General features: G+C 40.7%; 1 protein-coding gene across 2 annotated transcripts in view; it reads left to right on the forward strand.

Moving 5' to 3' along the window:
- LOC122790821 (disabled homolog 2-interacting protein-like) overlaps positions 1-25,353 on the forward strand; it is a 1,962,433-nt gene that overhangs the window by 1,847,674 nt on the left and 89,406 nt on the right. For both annotated transcript variants that reach the window (XM_044058453.1, XM_044058454.1), the window contains exon 13: positions 19,623-19,710. In XM_044058453.1, coding sequence (XP_043914388.1) covers positions 19,623-19,710 — 88 coding nt within the window. The remainder of the gene's footprint in view (positions 1-19,622; positions 19,711-25,353) is intronic.

Below are 25,353 nucleotides of genomic sequence, written 5' to 3' on the forward strand. Positions count from 1 at the left end.
TTGACATGTATGGGCAATCTATTCCAGAGTCTGGGGAGTCTCTGGGTCAGGAACCTATCCCTCCAGCATGTTTTGTTTATTGTGATGACAAGGTTTAGATCCCTGGAGCATGTGGCTCTGAGGGATTGGGATTTCTTTAAGTGTAGCATGTCCAACAGCTCTGGGTTTGACATGGCCTTGTATGTTAAGCAGAGATCGCCTCTGAGTAGACAATATGCGACAGAGTATAGCTGGAGTTTTTTAAGGCGGTCAGCGTAGGGCATCTGCTTTAGCCCTGTGATTCTTTTAGTGAGGTATTTCTGTGACCTTTCCAGTTTTTGCAGATGTCTTGAGAGGTACATACCAAATGGGCCATTGTATTCTACTCTCTATTCTCTGCACCAAGCTGCCTATTACAAACGATCAGTGGGTGCAGACAGTAATTTCCAGAGGTTATTACATTCCCCTAATCTCTTACCCAAGACCTCCGAAATCCCTTCCCCATGTTCCACCCAGTCAAAGGGAAGAGGCAGCTTCAGAAATAGGAAAGCTGTGTCAAAAACGAGTCATCCAACAAGTCCCCCCAGACCAGTGCAGATCCAGTTTTTACTAAAGATTCTTTTTGGTGCCAAAAAGGACCGGGGACCGGAGGCCCATTTTGGATTTCAGCCAACTAAACAAATCAGTAGTTCAGACCAAGTTCCACATGGTCACGATTTAATCCATTCTCCCATTTCTTTTGGGAAGGTGTGTGGATGTGCTCGATAGACCTCCGGGATGCGTATTACCACATCCAAATGGACAAACGCTCCAGGAGTCTCCTTCGCTTCTGGCTGGGAGCCAATCATTACCAATTCAGAGCCCTGCCATTCAGTCTCTCGACGGCCCCCAGAGTATTCACAAAATGCCTAGCAGTGGTGACAGCTCATCTGAGACTTCAGGGATTCCAGGTGTTTCCGTATCTAGACAATTGGCTCCCTCTGCCCCCACCAAGCACCTACTGGTCAGGGCCCTCCGCTATACCCTAGCACTGGCAGAGTTCCTAGGATTACAATTCACTGGGAAAAAAATCCAACCTTCATCCCACCCAACAACTGGAATTTATAGGAGCGATATTCAACACTCAAACCAACCAAGTCTCTCTTCCTCCTTACAGACTTATGAGATTACGGTTACAACTACAAGTGATACTCTATCGAAGGAAGATATCTGCAAGGGAAGTTCTTCAGGCTCTGGGGTCTATGGCAGCAACCATTCCAATTGTCCCCCTAGCAAGATTGCATATGAGAATACTACAATGGCTCCTTTTGTCCCAGTGGATATCCAGTCTCCACCCCCTGAACGCACAGATCCTCATCATCAACTCCTGCAAGCAAAATCTCCTCTGGTGGATGAGAACAGATGAAAATCTTTGGTGTTGCTCCTTCCAGACTCCCCAACCCAATGCCACGGTGACCACGAATACTTCCCAGATAGGGTGGGGGGGGGCACTTCCAGGGAAAGACAGTCCAAGGCATGTGGTCCAACCTAGAGGTCAACTTGCATATCAGTGTCCTGGAGTTAAGAGCGGTGCTGTTAGCGTTGCACGCACTTCATCCGCTCCGTCCATCAGGAACAATTGCTATCCAGTCAGACAATATGTCAGTCGCCTGGTGCATAAACAAACCAGGAGGGACCAAATCCTACCCCCTATGTCATGAGGCAATGAGAATTTGGCATTAGGCAATAGCTTCCAACCACTTTTTAATCGCAACACATATCCCAGGGAGCTCCAACGTGATTGTGGACAGACTAAGCAGATGCATCCTCTGTCCTCACGAGTGATCTCTCAATCCAATCATGACGGCAGAAATCTTCAGCCGTTGGGGCCAGCCTTGTTGCGATCTTTTCGTCTCCTCCACAAACAAAAAATGCAGCAGCTATTTTGCCTTCTTTCCCCCACACGGGGAGTCACTGAGAGACGCTTTGACTCACGATTGGCCCACGGGTCTCCTCTATGCTATCCGCTGATACCTCTGATACCCTTATTTCTAAGGAAAGCTATTCAGCTGAGAAGCAAGGTGATCCTCATTGCCCCTTTCTGGCCTTATCAAGTGTGGTTTCCCTTCCTCCGACCTCACCTGTTACAACCTCCATGGATCCTGGACACTCGTCAGAAGCTAATATCTCACCCACAAGGGCTGACTCCCCCAAATCTATCCACCCTCAAGCTGACAGCTTGGTTTCTCCACTTCCGTTAGTCACAAGGCAGGAAACCCTCTCCTCTTTTGTCCAGGATATTATTCTGGCTTCCCACAAACCATCCACCAGAACACTTTAAAGAGATAAGTGGAAAAGATTCACTATCTGGTCGAATAATCAGATGCTAGACCCCTTTTCAACTCCTACAGCCACCATTCTTCACTATCTCCCTCAGTTGTTTAACAATGGGTCATCAGCCTCTACTATTCGAGTCCATTTAGCAGCTATTTCCAATTTCCATAACGGTTCAGATGGAGTCCCTCTTATCTCCACCCGACTCTGCAAGACCTTTCTCAAGGGAGTTTTCCATAGTAGATCTCCTATCAGGCAGCCTGTAGAGACACGGAATCTCTCCCATGTTCTCCAGTGTCTCTGTCTGCCTCCCTTTGAGCCTGCCGCAACATGTGATCTAAAATTTCTGTCATGGAAGTCTTTGTTTTTGGTGGGGGTCACATCAGCCAGACGGATATCTGAGTTACAAGCCTTATGCATCAAGAGCCCGTATCTAATCTTCCATAAGGACAGAGCATCCCTTCGTACTAACCCATCTTTTCTCCCCAAAGTGGTTTCTGACTTCTCTATTAACCAGTCCATTGAGCTCCCTGTATTTTTCCCAGACTACTCAAACAAAGGGGAATACTGCCTTCATTCATTGGATGTACATAGACAACTACATTTCTATCTAGACAGGACTAAGTCCTTTCGCAAGTTGGACCAAGTTTTCATTTTCTTTTCTGGTCCTAGACTGGGATGTGCTGTATTAAAAGTTACTTTATCAAAATGGCTCAGAGATTACATTACCTTTGCATATTCCCTTGCGAATGAATCCAACAAACCTGATCAAATCAAAGCTCATTCAACTAGGGCCATTGCAACTTCGGTTGCCTTCCATTCCAGGGCTTCCATGGATGACATTTGTGCAGCAGCCATTTGGGCTAAACCCCATACCTTCATCAAGCATTACAAATTGGATCTGGTCTCCAGGGAAAGAGTGGCTTTTGGCTCAATGGTTCTCGGGAAGGTTCTTCCATAAGGACCACCCAGGTTCTCCAAGTAGCTTGGGATTCTGTCTCATCAGTGATGAATAGGAAGAAGATTAACAACTTCAGATAAAGAAGTCGTGTCTTACCATAACATTCCATCTGAGTTGTTGATCTTCTTCCAGTCATCATACCCTCCCACCGTCCCCATGCAAACTTGATCTGAGGTAAGTGGGAGAAGGGCATTGTGGATAGCAGCTTAGCTCGAGAGTTTTTGGTGTACGCGAGCTTGGTATTAGGCAGACTCAGTTCCGAGCCCAACCCATGAGTGATGACTGGAAGAAGATCAACAACTCAGATGGAACATTATGGTAAGACTTAACTTCTTTTTTTTGCCACATTCCTTTGGTACATTTTGAATGACAACATGCTGGCTATAAATAAATAATGTTATGTTGTCCATATCTCGCCTTCGTTCTTGCTGTTTGGGTTCAGAGCCTACCCTCGGCTCCAACCCGGCCATCTACTATAGCTCGAGAGATTTTACTGGCTCAAGGCTAGCCCCTATCCCAGCATGCCTAACGGTAGTTACCCAAATCTCGTTTGCCGCTTGCAACATCGAGATTCCAGATACTGGCTCAGGCTGTTTTTCTTTTTGTTATATTTTTGAAGAAAAATTTCTTGCTTATCTTATCTAACGTGTTAATAGTTTTCCTTCGTATTTCTACCTTTCCCTATCCTGTTTGAGTGACTTGCTTTTGTTGTGGACTAACCGTTTTTCTCTGTGGCCCTTTCCCCTCTTCTAAACCCGTAAAACTTAGCGGGTTCTTCACTATTCTTTCCTTCCTTTAAGTTTTAAGGAGTTGCCATTTAAGTTAGAGGCTCTCTTTAGGTGGGGAGTTTTCCGTTTAACTTAGAGGCTCTCCTCCCTTCTCTTCTTTCCTGTCTGTAAAAAAAAAAAAAAGTGATTTTTTTTTTTTTTTTTTTGTCTGTTATTGGCTAGTTATCTTGTTAGTAGTGTGTTTTTTCTTTGTTTAGCTTTAGATAGTGCTGTTCGACATTATGTAAAATGATACTGCCAAGGAATCGAAACCTTCGGGTTTCAAAAAGTGCGATTCGTGCTGTCAAAAGATGTCCCTTATGGACAGGCACGTGAGTTGATTGTATTATTTAAGGCCTGTTCACCTGTAGGATTCATGTTCTGTTTGCCACGCTTTTAGTTCACGAGTCCTGAAGGAAAGAAAGAACAAATTAATCTTAAGAGGGTTACTGAAGGGCCCCTTTGATGCTGCTATGGAGGGGACTCACCCAGCAAAAAACTGGAAAAACCCAAGCCTTCATCCTCTTCGGTTCCGAGTATGGATCCATCTAAAGAGAAGGGCAAGTTACAAGCTAAGTCGGATTTGACAAGACACTCTCACCTACACTGTCACCTATGGCTCCATCTGTTGTTTCAGAGCCAGTAAGGTCTCATAAGTGATCCAGGTCTCCTGCCTTGGAAATGGTGTGGTCTGCGCCACAGTCTCCTATTACATTCTGTGGCAGGCAGTCACCGGTCTTCAACCCATTCCTCTCGGTCATCCAGGAGCCTCTCAGATGATGATGCGGAGAGGGTGGTGAAGAGGCTTCTTAGGACACCAGCATTATCTAAAATACTTTCAGGCCCATCCCAGAAGGAAATGGTGCCGACAGTCCAACCAACACATGTCTCGATTCCTCCTCCGACTCCTCTGAGCTCGGAGCCAGAGTGTATGGAAGTTGTAGTGGTGGAACCATCGGTTCTGGTAACCTCCTCCGGTCTTTCGGTTCCGACTACTGCTTCGATCTCCTCAATACCCCCTTCTATCGGCTTCAAGGGGGGAGCAGCATCGGACCCTTGTCCGACCCTACTCTCCATCTCAGAGCTTCAGCGCAGGTCAGCTAGGCTCCTACATTGGCCTCGGAGCCATTGCCCTTGGAGCCATCGCCCTCAGTCCAGAGACTCTTTCAGGTTGGGACTCTGATGCCTTCGAGGTGACGAGGAGCGTGCTCTCTGCTGAGATAGCTCCACCCTCTGCTCCATTGGCTCCTTTGCCTTTGGTGCCAGTGTCCACCTCCGAACCTCCCCTCTACCCCAAGTGTAGGGAGTCCATGCTCCAGGATGTTCCATTGGGTGATCCTACCTCTTCTGAAACCTCCCCTGAGCATCCCTCAGAGGAGGTCCCTCGGAAGAGGACTTGCAAGAGGAAGCATGTGGATTCCCTTGAGTCCTTGACATCAGACACAGACTTGGATGACTCAGAAGGATCCCCATGGTCCCCCTCTGAAGGTGTCTCTTTTTCAGACATCTTAGAAATCCTTAGACAGAGGGGTGACTGGAAGTCCCTTGCCCCTTCTGAAGATGAGTCAGTGAACCTGGATGCATTTGATTCCCGACCCTCCACCTCTTGAGTATCTCCTCCTTTAGACCCACTATTGCACATAGTGAGTCGAAAGGCATGAAGCTCTCTAGACACGATGGAACCAGCTCCACGGAACCCCAATAAATTCATAACAGCCCCTGAAGACAAACCTTTCTTATCCAGGGGTGTTCCCATTCATGCTATGGTGGTGGCAGCAGCCACCAAGAAGGAATTAACGGAAACTTCTTCATCTGTCCATCTGCACAGTATACTCAAATCAAGAGGTGGCGTAAGCCATACAGAATCGGGCTAGGCTTATAATTGCCGTAGGGCAGATAGCCTAGTATGAACCTATGAACCTGAATAAAGAGTCTCGTACAATGGACAGATATGGGAAGCGTATGTTTTCTTCAGTGACCTTTACACTCAGGTCACTGAACTATTTGTCCCACTTTACAAGGCTTCAAAGGGATCTCCTCAAAGAGTTAGGAGATACCTTGCAGGATCCTACAGCTGCGGGAACCTCAGACAAGGTGGCTTCTCAGCTTGCAACCTTGATTTTGGTGGTTAACTCCTCCATGCAGCTAATTTCTTATGCAGCCAATGGGTTGAGCAGGGGTGGCAGGCCCAGGGGTGGCCATATGCAGACACTCCTGGATGCACCTTTGTCATTTTGCTGAGCCCTTCAAGTCTTCCTTTACCAATGCCCCCTTTGATGGCTCATCCTTATTCGGGCCACAGGTAAAAGAGACTCTTACCAGGTGTGGACAGGATGGCATAACTGTCTCTGCCATGGGAGTATGTTTTTCTGCTCCATCTAGGCCTTATCCTAAGGGCCAGAACAGTGGAAAGATGTGGTTCCGGAAATCCCAGGGAGCTTCACCTGACCCACGTGGAGATTTTTTCCCCCAGGGCGGAGGGGGAAATAACAATGGAAGATGTCGGTTTTGTGGTAGGAGCAGTCCGCATAATCAGGGCGGCAGAGATACCTTCTCTGGTAGGCCCTTCCAGCTCTCCTGAAGGGAGGCCTGACTGTGTGACTCTAGAGACAGTCGGGGGGAGATTATCCTTGTACCCAAAAGCCTGGCAGACAGTCACAGAAGATACATGGGTACTATCAATAATAGCCATAGGTTACAATATCCCCTTCTCCCAACTTCCCCATCAAAAAGAAAACACTCTATCCCAGATGTTCCACCCAATCTTTGGGATCAAGCAAACCTAGAGGTTCAAAGGTTGCTAAGAAAAAGAGTCATCCAGGAAGTCCCCACAGACCAAATCGGATTCGGAACTTACTCAAGGTTCGTTTTAGTTCCAAAGAAAATGGGGGACAGGAGACCCATATTGGATCTCAGCAGGCTGAACAAATCGGTCAAGAAAACTAAGTTCCGGATGGTAACATTGCAGTCCATTCTTCTCTTTCTGGGACAGAACAATTGGATGTGCTCTATCGATCTCCAGGATGCATACTACCACATAAAAATGGACAGACGGTCAAGGAGATATCAATGCTTCCAGCTGGGAGCCAGTCACTATCAGTTCAGAGCGCTGCCCTTTTTCACCACAGCCCCCAGGGTGCTCACCAAATGCATGGCAGTAGTTACGGCTCACCTGAGGCGTCTAGGATTCTGGGTGTTTCCATATCTAGATGACTGGCTCCTTACTGCCACCACCGAGCATCAACTAATCAAGACAAGGGAATCCACAATTCGCTTTTGTTATCAACTAGGGATCACCATAAACTAAGAAAAGTCTGCCTTGTTGCCTTGTCAATATATTACCTTGATAGGGGCAGATTTAGACACAAGGGACATGATAGCAAGGCTGCCTCAAGAAAGAGTATTAATGATCCATTGCCAAGTTGCAATGCTGTTGACACAAAAGAGAATTCAGGCAAGATTTGTCCTCAATATCCTGGGTTCTGTGGCAGCGGCGGTCACTCTGGTCCCTGTGGCTTACTTCCACATGAGAATTCTGCAGTGGCTCCTATTTGCACAATGGTCATTCCAGGATTTACCCATGTCACATCAGAGTCTGATCACGGAATCCTACAAAATGGATCTGGAGAGGTGTCTTCACTCCCCTATGGTAACAGTAAGCAGGCCGTTTCAACCCCCCCAACCTGTAGCCACAGTGACCACGGACACTTCCCAGATAGGGTGGGGGGCATTATCTGGGACAGGACTTGGCAGGAACACGAGTACTACTTTCACATCAATGTCTTGGAGATGAGACCGGTGTTTCTGGCGTTGCCAGCACTTCAGGAATCTCTACTTACAGGGACTATGACAATTCAGGCAGACAATGTGTCGGTAGTATGGTACATCAACAAACAGGGTAGTACCAGGTCATACCCCTTGTGTCGATAGGCTCTGCAAGTTTGGCAATGGGTGATGTCTTCACAATGCTTTCTGGTTGCAATGCACATCCGGGGAAAATCCAATGTGATATCGGACAAACTTAGCCGGGCTATCCTGATGCCTCAGGAGTGGTCCCTGAAGCAGGAAGTTGCGGACTTGATTTTTCGCAAATGGGGCCAGCCATGCTGTGATCTGTTTACCACCCCGCTAAACAACAAATGCAACAGCTACTTTGCCCTAGTCTAATCACCAGGACAGTCACCCAGGGAAGCACTTGTTCACAATTGACCCCTGGGACTGCTTTACACCTTTCCACCATTTCCCCTGATCCCCAAGGTTCTTCAGAAAGCACAGTCATTGGGTTGCAAGTTAATCCTCATTGCCGCTTACTGGCCTCGTGAGATATAGTTCCCATTCCTTTGGCCTCACCTGCAGGGGGAGCCTTGGATCCTGGATCCAGCGCCAGATCTTTTGATACATAGTCAGGGGCTCTCCATCCTTCCATTCAAACTCTCAAGCTCACAGCTTGGTTTCTCCACTTCTGGTCTTAGCCAGGCTTCCTGCTGTTTCTCTGGCAGTTCAACATATTTTGATTTCCCCCCATAAGCCCACTACTATGAAACTTTTTGCTAGTAAATGGAAGAGGTTCTCTTGTTGGGCAGGCAAAAATCAAGTTGATCCCTTTACTGCTCCCATTTCAAAGATTCTCGAATTTCTTGCTGAAACTTTTGAGCAAGGAGCAGCTGCAGCTACTATCCAGGTTCAGTTAGCTCCCATTTCTAATTTCCATATGGGAGAATGGAGTCCAATATCATGTCCCATAGGCTATGTAAGGCATTCCTTAGAGGTACTACCCTCTTAAGACCTCCAATAAGAGAACCTCTCCCCCTGGGATCTAAATTTAGTTTTAGAGACACTGATTCTTTCCCCCTTTGAACCATCTGCTTCTTGTCTGCTCAGATTTCTGACTTGGAAGACCCTTTTCTTGGTTACAATTATCTCAGCTAGAAGAGTTTCAGAATTACAGGCCTTATCTATTCATCCCCCATAGTTGATTTTCCATAAAGATCGGGTTTCTCTCAGAACCAACCCCTCTTTCTTACCCAAGGAATGTTCTGACTACAATTTGAATCAATTCATAGAGCTTCCTTTTTTCTTCCCCAGTCATGGCAACAAGGCAGAGTATAAACTTTATCAATTGGACGTTCATAGACAGTTACGTTTCTATTTACACAGGACCAAGTACTTTAGAAAATTTGACTAACTGTTCTTATCCTTTGTGGACAAAAAAAGGTTGTGCAGTCTCAAAGGTGACTTTATCTAAGTGGCTTTCAGACACTATAAAACATGTTTACGATTTGCGTAAGCAAAAACTTCCAGGGAAAATTAAAGGACACTCAACAAGGGCCTTGGCTACCTCTATTGCTTTTCAAGGCAGACTGCCTTTGGATTTGATCTGTGCGGCAGCTACATGGGCTGATCCTCATACCTTTATCACTCATTACAACATAGATGTGACCTCCTGGAGGGCATCCTTTGGTTCCACGGTCACGAAGAGTTTTTTCCAGTGAGCCACCCAAGAATCAGGTGCTGGGGACGCTGTCCCAAACAGCAAGAATGAAGACGAGATATGGACAACATAACATAAAGAAGTTATGTATTCACCATAATGTTCCATGTTTGTTGTCCTTTATCTTGCCTTCCTTCCTGCATCCTACCCTCCTTCCCCCTTCTTGGAGGATTGAGAGGAATCCCTTGTTTTTATTGGTTATACTGGCTGGGTTTCCTTTTTACCATACCTTTTGGTTAGTCCTAGTCTCCCCTTCTTACTCTTCCGGATGGGTTACACTTTTATATGTAGGTGTCATCTGATATGTAAAATAGAGTATATCTCTTTTCTATTTGCATGGTCTAATACTGGGTTATCACAAATGAGATCTCGGTAACTACCACTGGACATGCTGGGATGCAGGCTAGCCTTGAGCCAGTAAAAGCTCTCGAGCTATAGTATACTGCTGAGTCGGAGCCAAGGGTTAGCTCCGAACCCAAACAGCAAGAAGGAAGGCGAGATCAAGGCCAACAAACATGGAACATTATGGTGAGTACATATCTTCTTTTTTGATAGCAAGTTAGATAGAAACCATATTTTTGTTAGGTGCAACACTCCTATTACTAAACAATTTGTAGCAATATGACTCACTGCTGTTCCCACATACTTAACATACTATTTCAGTTACTGAAAGCTTTTTGCCACATGTTTAGGCTGCTTAATTTTAAAGAGTGCTTCATTAGTTATTAACTTTACCATTAGAACAATTAGCTTAATAGGACTCTTAGGACCACTCTGGAGATCCCATTTACATTCCTATTTATCAACTGCTAAAATGCTTATTGTTTGGCTATCTACTTATGGTTCTAGCCATATGTTTTAAAAATACTTCTGCTGAAACATTTGTTCTCTTACTGTTTTACTTGAATTGGTGTGCAGCAAAAAATGTTTGTGTTTCAGAAGACTAACCATAAAAAGCAGTTCTGTTTTTAGTTATTGATATTTCACATAGTCAACACCTTCCGTGTCCCTATATGATTTAAGTACTTTTCCTATAAGCTGTGAAGACAACATTTTATCTAAGTCAGACTAAGCCCAGTTCTTCTGGGTTGCATACTTTTCAAAGGAAATGACATAGGCTTTGATGGTGTCATTTCTACTCAGTTTCTTTACTGGTAGGGGTTGGCTTTTGGGTGGTCAGTACAGTGACTGTCATTTCATATATCATATCATATATTGTATACATCTCTTCCTGGACAGCTGCACTTCTTTCCTGAAGTGCTAATATATGCTGAACCATATCAATACTGGTTTGCACAAGTTTCCATAAGTTTCTGTATACTGTCATGCGAAGTGTAAAAGTTAACTCACAAAATAAATCCAGTTCTTTCTTTCTTTTTGGGTGTGGTAAGCACAGAGTAGCAGTAGTGCTGTCTGGATTTAGTTATAATTAATGCAGAATATTTTTGTATTTGCAGGCTGTGATGCAGGAACAAAGGACTGTGTAATCTGGTATATAACCATAAAACTGTACCTGTCTAAACTACTATTCCCTGGTATGCAAACCTGCCCCTATCAGGTAATTGAAACAATTTATAGCTTCCTCCCGTTCTCTTAGTTTGTTCCCTTATGTAATTTGTGCCCAATGACATGTTTTCATGGCTGACTTCCTTTAATCACTTTCCACTATTTCTTGCATACTGTTTGTCCCTTTACTTGGGAACCCTATCAGCAAAAATCTCCTTATGCCATCCCTTTGCTAACTCATTTTTCAACGTATTATTTGCCAGTTGATACTCATAGTGTTCTACCTTGTTATTGTGTTCCTCCTTAACACCTGCATTCAGAAAAATGGTATATGTCTCTAGTAGTCCATCCTTGCCACGTCATTGTATCCGTCCAGTTTAGCTGGTACCCCCTGCACTTGTACTATATAACAGATTTAACTGCATGGCTCTAAAGTACCCCTTTAGATCAGGCAATCCTGTGACCCTTATTTTGTTGCTAAGATCCTATTATCCCATTTAACGCTCCTAAATACAATTATTCAGTTCCTTATTAATTGCTTAACTTAGCATCTGGTTGATAGATATACGCATGACTAATGTGAAAAATCAAGTGGACCAAAGACATTTTCACTGCTTTTATTTTGATATCCAGGTCCATAGCCAAACAGTTTCACTTCTTTACCTTTTGAAGTACCTCTTGCTAAGTTTCCTTCCACATCTCTTGCTGATATTAATGAGTCTTTCCCGCACCATTCTTCTAAATATCTAATTTTCTCATGCCCATGAAGGTATAGGAATAAATGGAATAATTCATACATGAATACACAGTTTACCAATATAGTTTTTGTTTTAGCTACATTTATATTTTAAACCAAAAACATTTGGAATGATCTTAAGATGTTCCACAACACAAGGACAGTTTACCTTGGATTTAAACTAATACAATATTACATCATACACAAGCAATACTATTCTTTCCTGTCTCTCATTCTACTCATACCCTTAGATGTTTGCACCTCTTAATTTCATTGTTATAATGGCTCTATATGGCAAACTTTCTAATTTGAGTTCCTAAGGTTGTTACTGCATCCTCTATCTGAAACACCTTCATATATTTAATTTAGAGTCTATCTCTCTAGTACTAATTTCCCTCCTTGGGCCCTTGACACATAATCATTATTACAGACCATATTCCAGTCTGTCCCTATAGTAAGAAACCCTTGCTGGAAACTTGTTTTACATGACATTCTCCTCAGTTTCAGAACTGTTGTCATGAGTGGGCATTCTCACCAGAGTTATTCTATTTCCAAGCCATTGGATCCTCACTGCCAGAAACCATCCGTGTCCATTATTTTTTTCTTCCTCTGCTACTAAAAGAACCCCACCCCTCTTCCTTTACCCAGACTGCCAGTGGCATTCATCTGAATGACCTCCTTTAAATTCATTCTTTATCAGATTTGCACATTTAGCTTTACTGAAAGGCATCTCCAGTGACAATGCTATGTGCATCCTAAATGCTCTTTGCCTTTTGTCTGTACCTGCAAGATAATTTACATTCCATGTCAGTACAGACTTTAACTTTCCCGTGACTTAAATTTGATGCATAACCCACAAGCCAATTGCATACTCATTCTATTCAGTGAATGGCATTTCACTACTCCCTATAAAACTATTGCAACATTTTATTGGACATGCTAGACTTTGTAATACGTTTCCTACTATTATAACCCATCAACCTCTCAAACACACAGTTGAGTAACTATAAACATGTATTTTTGGTGAACAAAAAGCATTCCTTCCTCATCAGGACAAATGTCACCATTAGATGCCTCCCAAACTAGGCATTAACTAACCCAAACCTTATATGTATTTTGCTAATTCACATACTGTTGTCCACTTTTTCATAGAACAGGAATTTCTGTCCAGATCCATAGCTGGCTCCTCTAGTGCCAAGTGCCATTCTGTGATCTGGTGCCCTCCATCTCTGGGTTTAGGAACAAAAAAAAGTCTGTTCTTTTATTCTCCATTCTGTCTGTCCTCACCGGTGTGCTAAGGAGTGCCCTCCCCCTAGATCAGATGTGCCCCTCAACTAGAGAAGCAAATAAAAAAAAGGGCCATTCTTCTATCTGGGACTCCCCACCTGTCTCCTAAGGAGTGCCAGTTCCAGTGTGACCATCAGGTAGAGGAGCAAACAATAAAGGTCCATTCTCCAATCTGGAGCTCATCAGCTTCTGCTAAAGAATGCCTGGTCTTAACTTGAGGAGCAAAGAAAAAAAAGTCTTATACTTTGAAAAACTGTAGTAAACAGCTTGCTCCAGTTGTAGCATACAGCTTCTGCAAGTTATAACACACACAGTGCTGAAGCAAGTGCCTTAGTCCTGATCACAAAAGCAGTATTTCCTTACAGGTATTTAGAATTGTGGGTACAGGAATTAATGCACTATTAAACAATTGGCATCTGCCAATTGCACTCCCTTAGACCATGTTCCTTGGGGTATATCCCTACCCTAGTTATGATTCTTCTACTGTCTAAATCTATTTAGTTTCAATACTTCAGCAGGGAAAACACATGCATTTCTTCTGTATATTTAAATACCATTTCCACCCATCTCTTTAATATGCTTTATGAAGACCACTGTTAGTAATTGGACTGGTATGCTGAAATCACTTACATGATTTTTCATGCGAGTAGCTGCATGTGTTCACTTAGTCTTGCATTTAGCTTCCACCTGAATGATCATGTGAAGCTCTCATGCACCACAAAGGGAAAATCAGCAGTTTCAGTGTGTGATGGTGTTTTTTTGGTTTAGCAACCATCCATAAAGTAAACATTTATCCTAAGCCTTAGTGACCTTTAGACAAAAGTGCACATTTACCTTTTTAGTTCATCCAAAAACCAAGAAAAGCTTTTGCAAAAAAAGTCTTATTATCAAAATGGAAAATGTGTTTTTTTTTTGAATGAGGGACATATCTACCCTCCTTAGCAGGAGTAAGTTGCCATGTTTGATTAACTGTTTGTAATTTTTCAAAGATCTGTTCCTACATTCCTCTGCCTCATCAGCATTTTTCACTTGGGACCTCCACTTTCCATGTAGCACTTAATGTTAAGCTATTTTTATGAGTTCTACACCATTTTCTCTAAAGGCAGTGTAACTAATAATCCTTCCTTTTTGCAAAAAGTCATGCTATTGCCATGAGTCAGAAAAGAAAAAGAAAAATCAGCTTCTCCTTTTAGCTCATTCTAAGGTTCCGGGGGGGGGGGGGGGGTATACATTGGTAGTGAATCCTAAAAAATAGTTATCCATACATGGTTTTAGAACTGAGGAAATCTAAAAACGTATTAGTATAAGTTTCTGATTTACATCTAGTAATTTGTTTTATCTGGCAGAAAAAAACAAACTATCTCCACCTGACTTTGTGGAGTGGGTTCTGCTGTAATTCAAATTACATACATCTTCACGCAATAATCATATTGCATTCTGATTCCACTGCCTTCTGAGGCTGAATTCTTAAGCTTTTGTCCTCCATATATGCATTTATCAAGCTCTGCAATTTAAATGTTGTTTTCAAGGCCAGCAGTGTTTTGGTGCAGCTGCTGCTTTCCAAGGTATAGTTGTCTCCCCAAATGAGATGTGGATGTTTAAAATGGTATTCAATATAACCACTTAACTGTGAAAACAGGGCAATGGAAGTATCATATTGCAACTGTGTGAAGTATTCATCACAACGGAAAGTTAAGTATCCTAGTCTTCAGGGTAGCACTCCCTCCCCTTTTTTGAAGGTCTTTGAATTGTTAGCAAGAGTGTTTGTATATTTGGGCTTGTGTGAAATTACATGACTCTTTGGTGCTTCTCCAGGACAGTATGGTGGACTGACCCTTTGCAAAAAGGTCCTAATGGGCAGAGAAAGTATTGTAGCTGAGTTGGACGACTGATGCCAGCTGCTCTGCAGTTTTGTAGTCCTCCATCTGGGCAGTATTGTGTGTTAACCTTTTGCCTAGCAAAGGACCTAATGATCAGACATTTAAAGTATGGCCGTTGTCCTTTGGTAGTATCCGTTTTGGTCCTGTCAGGTTGGGGTTGTACTGGGTGGTTAGTGGAACCTTGTCAGGGACATACCAGTGTGGTACTTGCTGCACACTATGATTGTATAGTGTGCATTACATACCCTAGGGGTATGGTGTTTTGCCAGAAAAGGCAACTTCTTTCTGTGCCATTTTTTGGTATACATTAAAGACTGACATTACAACTTATGCCTTTCATAAGTCATTTGAAATTTGTTTCGTAACATTTCTTTTAGGAATCCTTATCAGCCCTAGTGGTTTTATATTCTAGACTGGAACTTACTCACCAAAGATGGTTTATTTAGCTTACATTACAGATGCAGCCATCCACAAGTCAAGGGCTGCACCTCCTTGGTCATGACAGTATGTAATGTTTTCCAGGTATAGTGTCTGTTGGGTGCTTTAATACTGTCTGATTGCTGTGAAGAAAGAGATCCTCCAGTCTGCCCACAAAACCCCTATGAGACATGTTTCCTTAATATTGTTTAAATTATTCATTACTTAATGCTGCCAAACAAAGTATGCATCACACCTAGTGCCAATTTATTGAAATTTTCGTAAGTAATGCTAAAAGAAGTCAACCCTTCTCAATCTACTGAAAAGTATCAATGCCTGATTTCTTCAGTTCATTTGCCTCATTTAGTTGTACAGTTGTACTGCAATACATTGTTATCCAGTTTTTCTGGTAGTTTCATAATCAACATTCTGGGGCTAAGGGTTAAAACAAGTCTAGCAAAAAGACACAAAAACAAAACAAAAAAATGATTTATAAGGTAATTAGAAATGCAGATGTTACATTCAGAGATGCCATGCAACAAGTTACAGTTGGGATGTCTACCATTCCCAGCAATTCACATTTCAGTTTTTACTGTAGCTCAGCCTGACAGATGTATGCCTCTCTAGCAGGTGTATAATCATTCCATCAGGTATCTGACAAAGAAAGCACACTTAGTGTTACCACACCAGAGAGCCTTTCACTACTAGCACACTTCAGATCTTGATACCAACATTTGTTGTAGGAAAATTTCTATTTTCACTGACTAAGTTCATAATTCTTCCAGTTGTTTTTGCAGTCATCAGGTCATTAGCTAGGAATGGCAGCTATGTGTTTTTATTACCTGAAAAAGGAAATTGACATGAAAAGTAGGTACAAGTGCCAGTGATGCAGTGAAACCACCCATAAGAATGGCAGAGAGAATCTCTAATGCTACATCACTGTGAAAAAGATGTGCCTGTGGAGGGTGACCAGATGATAGAATGGCAGGAGAGTATTCTGTACCATCAAAGGTCATGCAGGTCTGAGGGAAGAAAGTAAAGGATCTGGAGACCTGAAACTGCACAGAAACTCCTCTCTCAAAATCAGTGAGATGGCCCTGTTTTGTTTTTGACTAGCAAGGGTTTGATTTTGCACCCACCCTTTACTGATGACACTAGGGACCTCCAGGAGTGCACTCTCAGAGCAAAATGTGGAGGTTTGTTGAAGGTATCATCAATGACTTCTCATGTAAACATCTGGAGTATGAAAGCACTTAATAATTCATAAGAAGCTGGAAAATAAGACTTCTAGGAGGCAAGGCACACACACACACACGTATATATATATATATATATATATATATATATATATATATATATATATGGATTCACTTTAGAAGCTTGAAATACTGAAATATCGAAATTCAGTATTTCGAGCCCAAAAAGTGGAATCCTGAAAAGAACGAAAACTCATAAGCACGAAATTCAAAATCTTGCATATCGGAGATTTTGAATTAGTACTTCTGCTTTACACAACCACACACCTTCCTCTCCACACACAAACACAAGCTCTGTCCTACATAAAAACAGGGGGACAAGCCCCAATGCACCCCCCACCCCCCCCCCACTTAAATATTCTAACTACGGGGTCACACTACATTCAAAAACACACAAAACACCACCACACAAGCTACATTCTCCTCACACACACACATCACAGCAACAAAAATCACTAACACACACCACAGCCCCTACCCAAAACCCTTAACACATAAACACTTACCTGAATCCATAACCACAGCGAAACACCAGAAGCGCTAATTCAAAATCTCTGGTATGTGAGGTTTTGAATTTCACACTTCTGAGTTTTCATTCTTTTCAGGATTCCACTTTATGGGCGCGAAATACTGAATTTTGATATTTCAGTATTTCGAGCTTCTAAAGTGAATATATATATATATATATATATATATATATATATATATATATGCATCTGCCTGTTTTTGTATTTTGTAAGACTTTTATAAATTTAATTGCATCTATCTAATTCTGTACTCTTAAGCATTTTACTGTGAGCATACATATGCTTTATAATTTTCACTAATGTAGCTATAATATGATGAAATGGACCCTAGTGGTCTATTACACTTACTGTAAAATGCGTAAGTCAGTAAGTGTATGTGGGTGAGTGTTTATCATCAAACCCCCTTTCCAAATTTTTCTACATGGGGTTGGGGTATCTCGTGAATTATCATGGTCTCTCTCAATTTAATTCCACTCTTGTACCTTCTTTGATAGTCATGCCTGACTGTCTCATGTCTTCTGAAATGCAATCCATCCTTCTCTTTGCTGGACATCTTCATTCTTCTTGACCTTTTGCCTTCCTCTTGTTTCACCAAAATCCTCTTTACCAAGTCATCTTCTGCTTTCCTTCATATGTACATAACCTGCTGTAATCTGTTTTCTTTGACTTTCTCTGCAATTGGAGCTACTTTATCTTTTGCTCTGATGTAATAATTTCTTGTTTCCACCACTGTGTGCGTTCTACCACCCATCTAAGGCACTTCAATTCCATCACTTCTAGCTTCCTCAACTGCTGTGTTTTCACTGCCCAGGCTTCTGTGCCAAACAGAAGTACTGGTTGCACCACCATTTTGTGTACCTTAATTTTTATCTTCTTTGGCTTTCTTCTTTTACTTATTACACCTAACATTCTGAGCCAGTTGGCTGGAGTCCCTGTGATTTTAGCTTTGACCTCCTCATTCAGGATTCCTTTCTCCTCAACCACCCTTTCCAGATATGTGAAGCTGCTAGCCTGCACCACCATTTTCCCTTTTATATCAGTTTTCAGCTTCTTTTTATTTCCTTTATTCTCGACCATGATGATTGTCTCACCTATACTCCCATGTATCTTCAAGTTTTGCATTGCATTCCTCGATCATTTTCTGAAGTTCCTGTTCAGAGTCTGTTTGTAATGCCACATTGCATTATCAAAGAGGTCATAAGGAAGCTAGGGGGGAGCATCGGTTAGGATTAGATGGACAGAGACTAGTGGGCTGTTTCCCTTGTGGACGTTGTAATTTTTGCAAATTAGTTAATAAGGATAAATATTTTTCTTCTAGAAATAGCTCTACAGTTTGACATTTTAGTTTATGGTAATTATAACACAGATTGGGTTGTATATTTGGCTACTTGTTCATGCTCTGCTTTTTATGTGGGGCAAACAAAGTAAAGGATGTCTGAACATCTGAGTGATATTCGTTGCGCCAAGTCAACTAGTGCTTTGTATAAATATACTTTAAAACATGCTTCAGCAAGATTTATGTTTACTATTATTGACAGAGTTCATTTTCAAACAAATAATAAAGTGGGAGGGCACCAAAGGTTAAATTTTAAGGAACAAATGTGGATTACTCATTATATCCAATTGATGCTTCCCAGTGCATCTGCAGTTACCTCCTACTGCTCCTCTAGTCGTCAAATATTACTTGTTCATATTTGCATTAATAATTCCAAAACCATGCTACAAACAAGGTATCAGAATATTTTATTTTGAAGCATACATGATGGCAAACACAATTGTATTGATATTTGACCTCTGTCAATGAGTATTTGTTAGAATTGTAAGGTGATAACTTAATTTTTAAAGGCTCAGGCCACACCCACTAGGAGTTAAAGGTATAGACTCAAAAGAGTTGTACTGGAGGAAATTAGGTGCTTTGTTTGCACCAGGGCTTAATGAGCAGTTGTAATAACCAATGGCGGTTGGGATTGGGGTATTTAAATGTGATGTAATGGAGTTGTATTTATGTACTGATGAAGGCTCATAGCCGAAACTGGTATGCTGGATGTGTTTTTACATGTAGTATAAATATATTAAAATAATAATTGGTAAGCTGATGGATGGTGCTGGCTGTTTTTTGTTTGGTTTAGTTGGCAGTTTGGCCTTTGCACTTTTCCGTACTAGCGTGTGACTGTGTTCGAATTTGGGTATTTGTGAAACTCAGAAATTAGCGAGGCAGTAGTGAAATCCTAGGTATAATTCAGGAGGACAATATCATCTCATATATTTAGCTTTATATTTGAAAATCACATATTTTGGTGTAGTGGATTTACATATAAATATAGTTAATCAGCTTTTTATGTTGATTTTATGATCATTGTTGTATCTCTAAATGAAAACATTGCCAAGAGAAAGTAAATAATTTGCAAGACCCCTTTGGTTTAGCACCAGTGTCTTGACTGTATACTTATAATTTCACATGTTAACAGAAGTATTATAACATCTTGCTCTTTTAACCTACAGGTTGATGTCTGTTGAAGAAGAACTGAAGAAAGATCATTCAGAAATGCAAGCAGCTGTTGATGCTAAACAAAAAATCATTGATGCTCAGGTTAGAATTAATTTAGTGCAAGTATTGCTTTCTTCAGGATAAATGATGGCTTAAGGAATGATTAAAGTCAGATCTTGCACATACATTTAATTCTTAATGCAGATTAAATTTGACACATGTTAATTAACCTAGTAATGTAGATCTTATTTATTGCTGAATTGCTGTTAAATGTGGGATTCAGTTAATTGAAATAAAATGGTTGTGTTATAATTTATAGAGTTCAAGGGTCTGTAGAGTGCTGGAAGCAGCTGCTCTTTCTGTCATCTCCATTACTTCTAGTTCCAGCACATTATATCTTCATATTATACCTGTTTATCGTTACATTATAGATGACACATCCATGCTGTAGAAAACACAGAGTGCAGAACAAAGCATTCCATTGAATAAGGCATGCTGACTCAGGATTGCAATGTATTTTGTCTAACACAGTTAAGAGAAGAGCTGAGCATTTGTTTTATGGCAGCTCTGTATTCATTAAATATTTATGTATTCTTTAAAAAAAAAGACTTATAGATGCAATTTTCCATTTCCTTATTAGGTAGACAGAATTACAAATGTTCAAAAATATTTTAGTAATAAAGTTAATACATTGAATGATACACAATAAATAAGATGTGAACTCTTTTTAATGTGCAGTTATATCCTGAATACAGAAAATGCAAACTGCTGTTTATTAATTTGCTTATACTTTTGCTTGTTTTTTCTACGCATGTTTACTGCATGACATTTTTGAAAACTTTAATTTATTTTGCCAAAATGCAGCTATCTTATTTACATAGTTTAAATGTAGACACTTAGATGCAGCATATTATTTGCTGATAAGAACTGCTTTACCCATGTTTTGTTTCAGTTTCTCAACCTGTTGGATAAGAAGCAGATTCAATTAGCTTGTTTTATTTTTTACTTAATAACAAAGTTATTGCAGTATCCTATAAGATACATTATAGCCATGACATTGACATTAAGTAAAAACAGGGTTAATATTCATAAAACAGTCAAAATTGATGCAGAGCATAAAATTGTAGGACTCATAGGAAGTTCAAGGCTACTGAGTCTTTTGAATATAGAAACTTGCTAGTTCCATCCCTAGACTGCAACTGCCCTCTGAAGAAGGGTAGGTCAGTCAAATCTAGGATACATTTATAAATACCCATCCAAGTAAGCAGGTCTTTTTGAAGAAAAGGTGGTGTACCATGATGTTTTATCTGTTGGGGGAGTCCATTCCAGAGGTGAAAAAGAAGCTGAGTAATGAATCTGTCTCTCAACCTTGTTTTATTGATCTCCTGAAGCACCTTTAGATCTGTTGTTCTGGTATTTGTGAAACTGCTTTTTCTTTGTGAAGTTACAAGAGATCATGAACTACTGGATCTCTGATTGCACAGAAGGCAAGAAAAGGCATAGATATCTGATGAGCCAATAAGACACAAAAAGAGGATCAGTGTTTCTAGTCTAATAATTAAGTTCTTTTTCAGTGCTTTTATATTGGATTCTATTTAGTTGGATCTGTTGATTTATTTTCCCTTTTAATTGAACAGTGTGTTGTTTATTGAACAGTGTGTTATTTATGTCCAAAAACACTGCAGCTAGGGGAAATAATTGCTTTTAATGACCTGTTATGAGACTTTATGTTTGTTGTGGAGTAGGGGAGGTTCAGGGGACTCTTGAGATATGATGTCAGTAAAGACACTGATGCCTGTGACACTGCATTTGCAGAACAATGCAGGTAAGGAAGTTTTCCCCTACATGTACTTTTGTACAATTGTGGAATTAATATATTTAGAGATGGTATTTGTGTGGGGGGAAAGGGATTACTGCAAAAACAGTTGTATTTCATTTATTTTGTTTGATGGATCCTGGCATAATCTAGATAGTGTTTCTGAATATGATAGTAATAGTTTGTTTAATTTGACCCTGAAGATTCTGTAGGGAGGTTTGCCCAGACTCACTGTGTATTAGCTGCCATTCCTACATTTTCCGATTCAAGTAGCACCTGTAAAGAACATCTTGCCATGTTTAAGTTGTGGTATGAGACATACCAGTTCACAGTTCAGATACTACAGCTCTATCAAAATTCATGCTGATTTATGAGTATATGAAAAACTTGCTAAGACAGTCAATCACCTTCTGAAACAGCTTGGCTTATAAGGTAAAGGCAGAGATAGACAGTAATCTAGTTGTCTGATGTCTGCTCGGCTTGTAGCAACTAACTGCTCTATCACTCTTCTAAATTAAGGGAATATTCATGTAAATCAAGGGTAAAGTATTGGTGACATCCATTGGTTTGATGTTAGGTTCTATACACATCTTCAGGGATGGGGAATAAAGAATATTAGTCTCAAGACTGCCATGATTTTTAAGAGAGATGCCAAGCATTTTCTATGTTCAGGATATAACTGCACATTAAAAGGAGTTCACATCTTATTTAGTGTATATCATTCTGTGTATTATCATTTTAGTAGAAAATGTGGGAAATCAATATCAAGGATGCTAGTATTAAAGTCAGACATATTGTCATCTGTGCAGGGAACATGGATTAAAGAAACTGAAGTTCAGCACAGGAGAATAAGAACACTTTAGAAGATAATAATAATAGGCCATTCAGACAGTACAATGACATGCAGTAGGTAGATTGGACACTCTAAACTGGCCATAGGTGTGAATGTGCATGTGAGTGTGTGGTGTGGAAGAATGCCTGCTGCAGGACAAGCCACCCGGTGCCGTAAACATTACCTCTAAATGATCATCACTGTTGAAGTGACACTCCAACCCCACGTACGAAAATGGGAGAAAGGGGTTGTGGATGGTTGGATGCATGGATGAATTCAGACATCTCTAGACATACTGTTTCTACTAGTCCTCTATATTAGGCTATGTTAGCCAACTGGTTTCTAATGTATCCACGCTCAGTCTTAAGTACGCTGACGTTAACCTTCTCAGGATGACAATATTTCTTCTTCCAGAAAATATCTGCAGATTCCCCTGAGCACAGTCAGTTGCATCAAAAGAATTAAGAGGTGAAAATTAAATGCAAAAAAACACACCCCCATTGAAATGTTCAGATACCGCAACGATAAACTAATGATTGTAAATGTGGGTGCATTTACTTGCAGTGAATGTTTGTGTTTGCACACCAGCATTTGAAATCCAACCTCACAAATGCTGCCTTATTTGTTTGCAGCTCTTTAGCCCAAGGACATGCCTCTACTGGGGAGGGTACCTCAAGGCCAATCTCAGTAAATGCGCACTGATAGGACACAATGGAAGTCTAACAAAATGAAATACTTGGAGTGCCAGTCCAGATATCTCCAACAAAAGTTAGTAGGCAGTACATAAAGGATTGAGAACCTAGGTCTAAGACTTCCATATCTGCCTAGGCCTTTGGGGATGTCTTGGCTTCATTTCAAAGTCTGTTGCTGTGCCAGTGGCCACCACTCTGTTGCCAAGCTTGTTGTCATCCTGTAGCAAGAAGAGGGTGAATAGATAGGATAGTCCCTCACATCACGTTTGGCCATGAAAATATAGTTTTGGCTGATATTTAACTGGGCTACCTTACTCCTGTCTTGTGAAAACAGAATGGAACCTCAAGTCATGTTTCTGAACTTGAGCTTACATAGTTGACCTCCTTCACTTCACTCCTACTGAGTAATAGGCCAGACACTAGTAAGGATCAGGTTATTTCCTGCCGGCTCTCCTAAAATCAAGCAAAACAATGTTTTGGCAGTGTCACTGCTAAAAAAGGGATATTAGCTTTAAGACATAATGATCATCATTTCACTGACAGGAGGGAACTAAAGGACTTTCCAGGTGTCTACAATCTGAAACAGAAAGTGAGCAGAGAAAAAAAAAATCAAACCACAAAATAAGTATTAATAGAGAAAATATGTAGCGTTCCTATTGAAACTGAAAAAGAACTAAAGAGAGAAAGGGAGATCAAGAAAGAGCAATATAAAGTTGTAAAAAGAGTAATAAGTAGATCTTTAATTACACCAGAAGAGCAAGAAAAAAGTAATATTTAGTAACTATAAAAATATAAAAATAGAGACTGATTAGCAGTTTATATGACAACAACTGCAATGTGTTTCAAGGCCTTCTTTAGTAATGGTCATTAGTAATGATAAAGACCATAGTGGACCTACATGTATATCATTAAAACGTAGTAGTCACTGACAACAGTTAAATGCAAACTTGCCAAAGAAGAATGTCAAGAAACTCAGACCTGATAGTGCCCCAGATCTAGATGATAATATCTACTGGTAGGAAATGGAGATAGTTGGCCTACTAGAAAAACAAAAGTGTTTCTGAGGTTAGTATGAGCCTAGGAAAGCAAATGTTCCAGATGACTGTGAAAAAGACAACAGTGTCCAGATTTATAAGGGGAAAGGAAAGGAGGAAAACACTACAAATTATACAGCAGCAAATTTACTTTCAATATGGATTAAGGGTACTTATGTATTATCGCAACCAGATTTTCGCGGTTGCGATAATACCATGCTGGCATGAAAGCGAGTGGGGGAAACACCGCAAGCTGTTATTTGAAGTCCTTACTGATGAAAAGTAAATTTGGAAGACATTCAGGAAGAGAGAAACAATCATTTTAGTCTTCTTCCTGTTTTGCGTGCATTACACACGCACGCTTCAATTGTCTCAGATTTCTAGGGCAGTATAATTCATTATGTAACGGCGGAACGAGTTGATCTGTTCTGCAGTAGTGAGTGCAAGCTGTTGGGTACACTAATATAGCAAGCCGTGGGCACAGTTACATAAAAACAGAAACATTGCAATGTTCTTACTTGCTGAAGAAAAGTGAAGTGAAGCAATATTTGGTGAGAAGAATTGCAGTCAGTAAGAGAGCAGCCCTGACAATTGAAGCGTCTATGCACTTTACTGCCAGCTACATAACATGGTGTCAGTAAAGTGCATACATAAACAGCACCACTATGTTTTTCCTTTGTTTTAGGCAGGGTTATGAATAAAAATCTTCACTGTGAAAGAAAACAGACTGACATCTTCACAGCATTAACAGAATACATTTAGACATCATGAAGCAACCGGTATTATCGCGAATGTCTGGTGGTGATAATACGGAGTGCTGGATATCTTACATATTCCCAGTGTAAGGAAAGCAATTTAATGCACAATGCTTTGTGTACTTCAGCAAACAGAAACAGGAGGTAAAACATGAAAGAAAACACATTGCTTGTCATCTTCATGGCATTAATGGTTAAATTTAAACATTGTGAAGCAACCAGTATTATCGCAAAAATCTGGTTGCGATAATACATAAGTACCGTATTAAGTTATCAGAATAATTACATACATTTGGATATGCATGAGAGGGCAATTAAATATAGGGACTTTACATAATTTGTTGGGACCTGTACTGTAGCACATGGACAGGGAGTTCAAATGAAAGCAGCATGCTTTGATTTCAGTGAGGCTTTTGACAGGTTAGACCATAGCAAAATGGTTCTGAAATTTGAGAACATAAAGTTAAACCACTGTCTTCAATTTGGATAAGAAATTAATTGAATAAAAGAGAATTAAGGAGCAGGTTATGTTTCTAACTTTTTTTACTTTACTTTCTATGTTTGTCATGTAAATGCATTATATAAAAACTGCTTCCCTTAAGAATAACCCATGGGC

This window comes from Protopterus annectens, chromosome 16.part0 (assembly GCF_019279795.1).
Source record: "Protopterus annectens isolate FY-2018-M chromosome 16.part0, PAN1.0, whole genome shotgun sequence".
NCBI classification, from domain to species: domain Eukaryota; kingdom Metazoa; phylum Chordata; order Ceratodontiformes; family Protopteridae; genus Protopterus; species Protopterus annectens.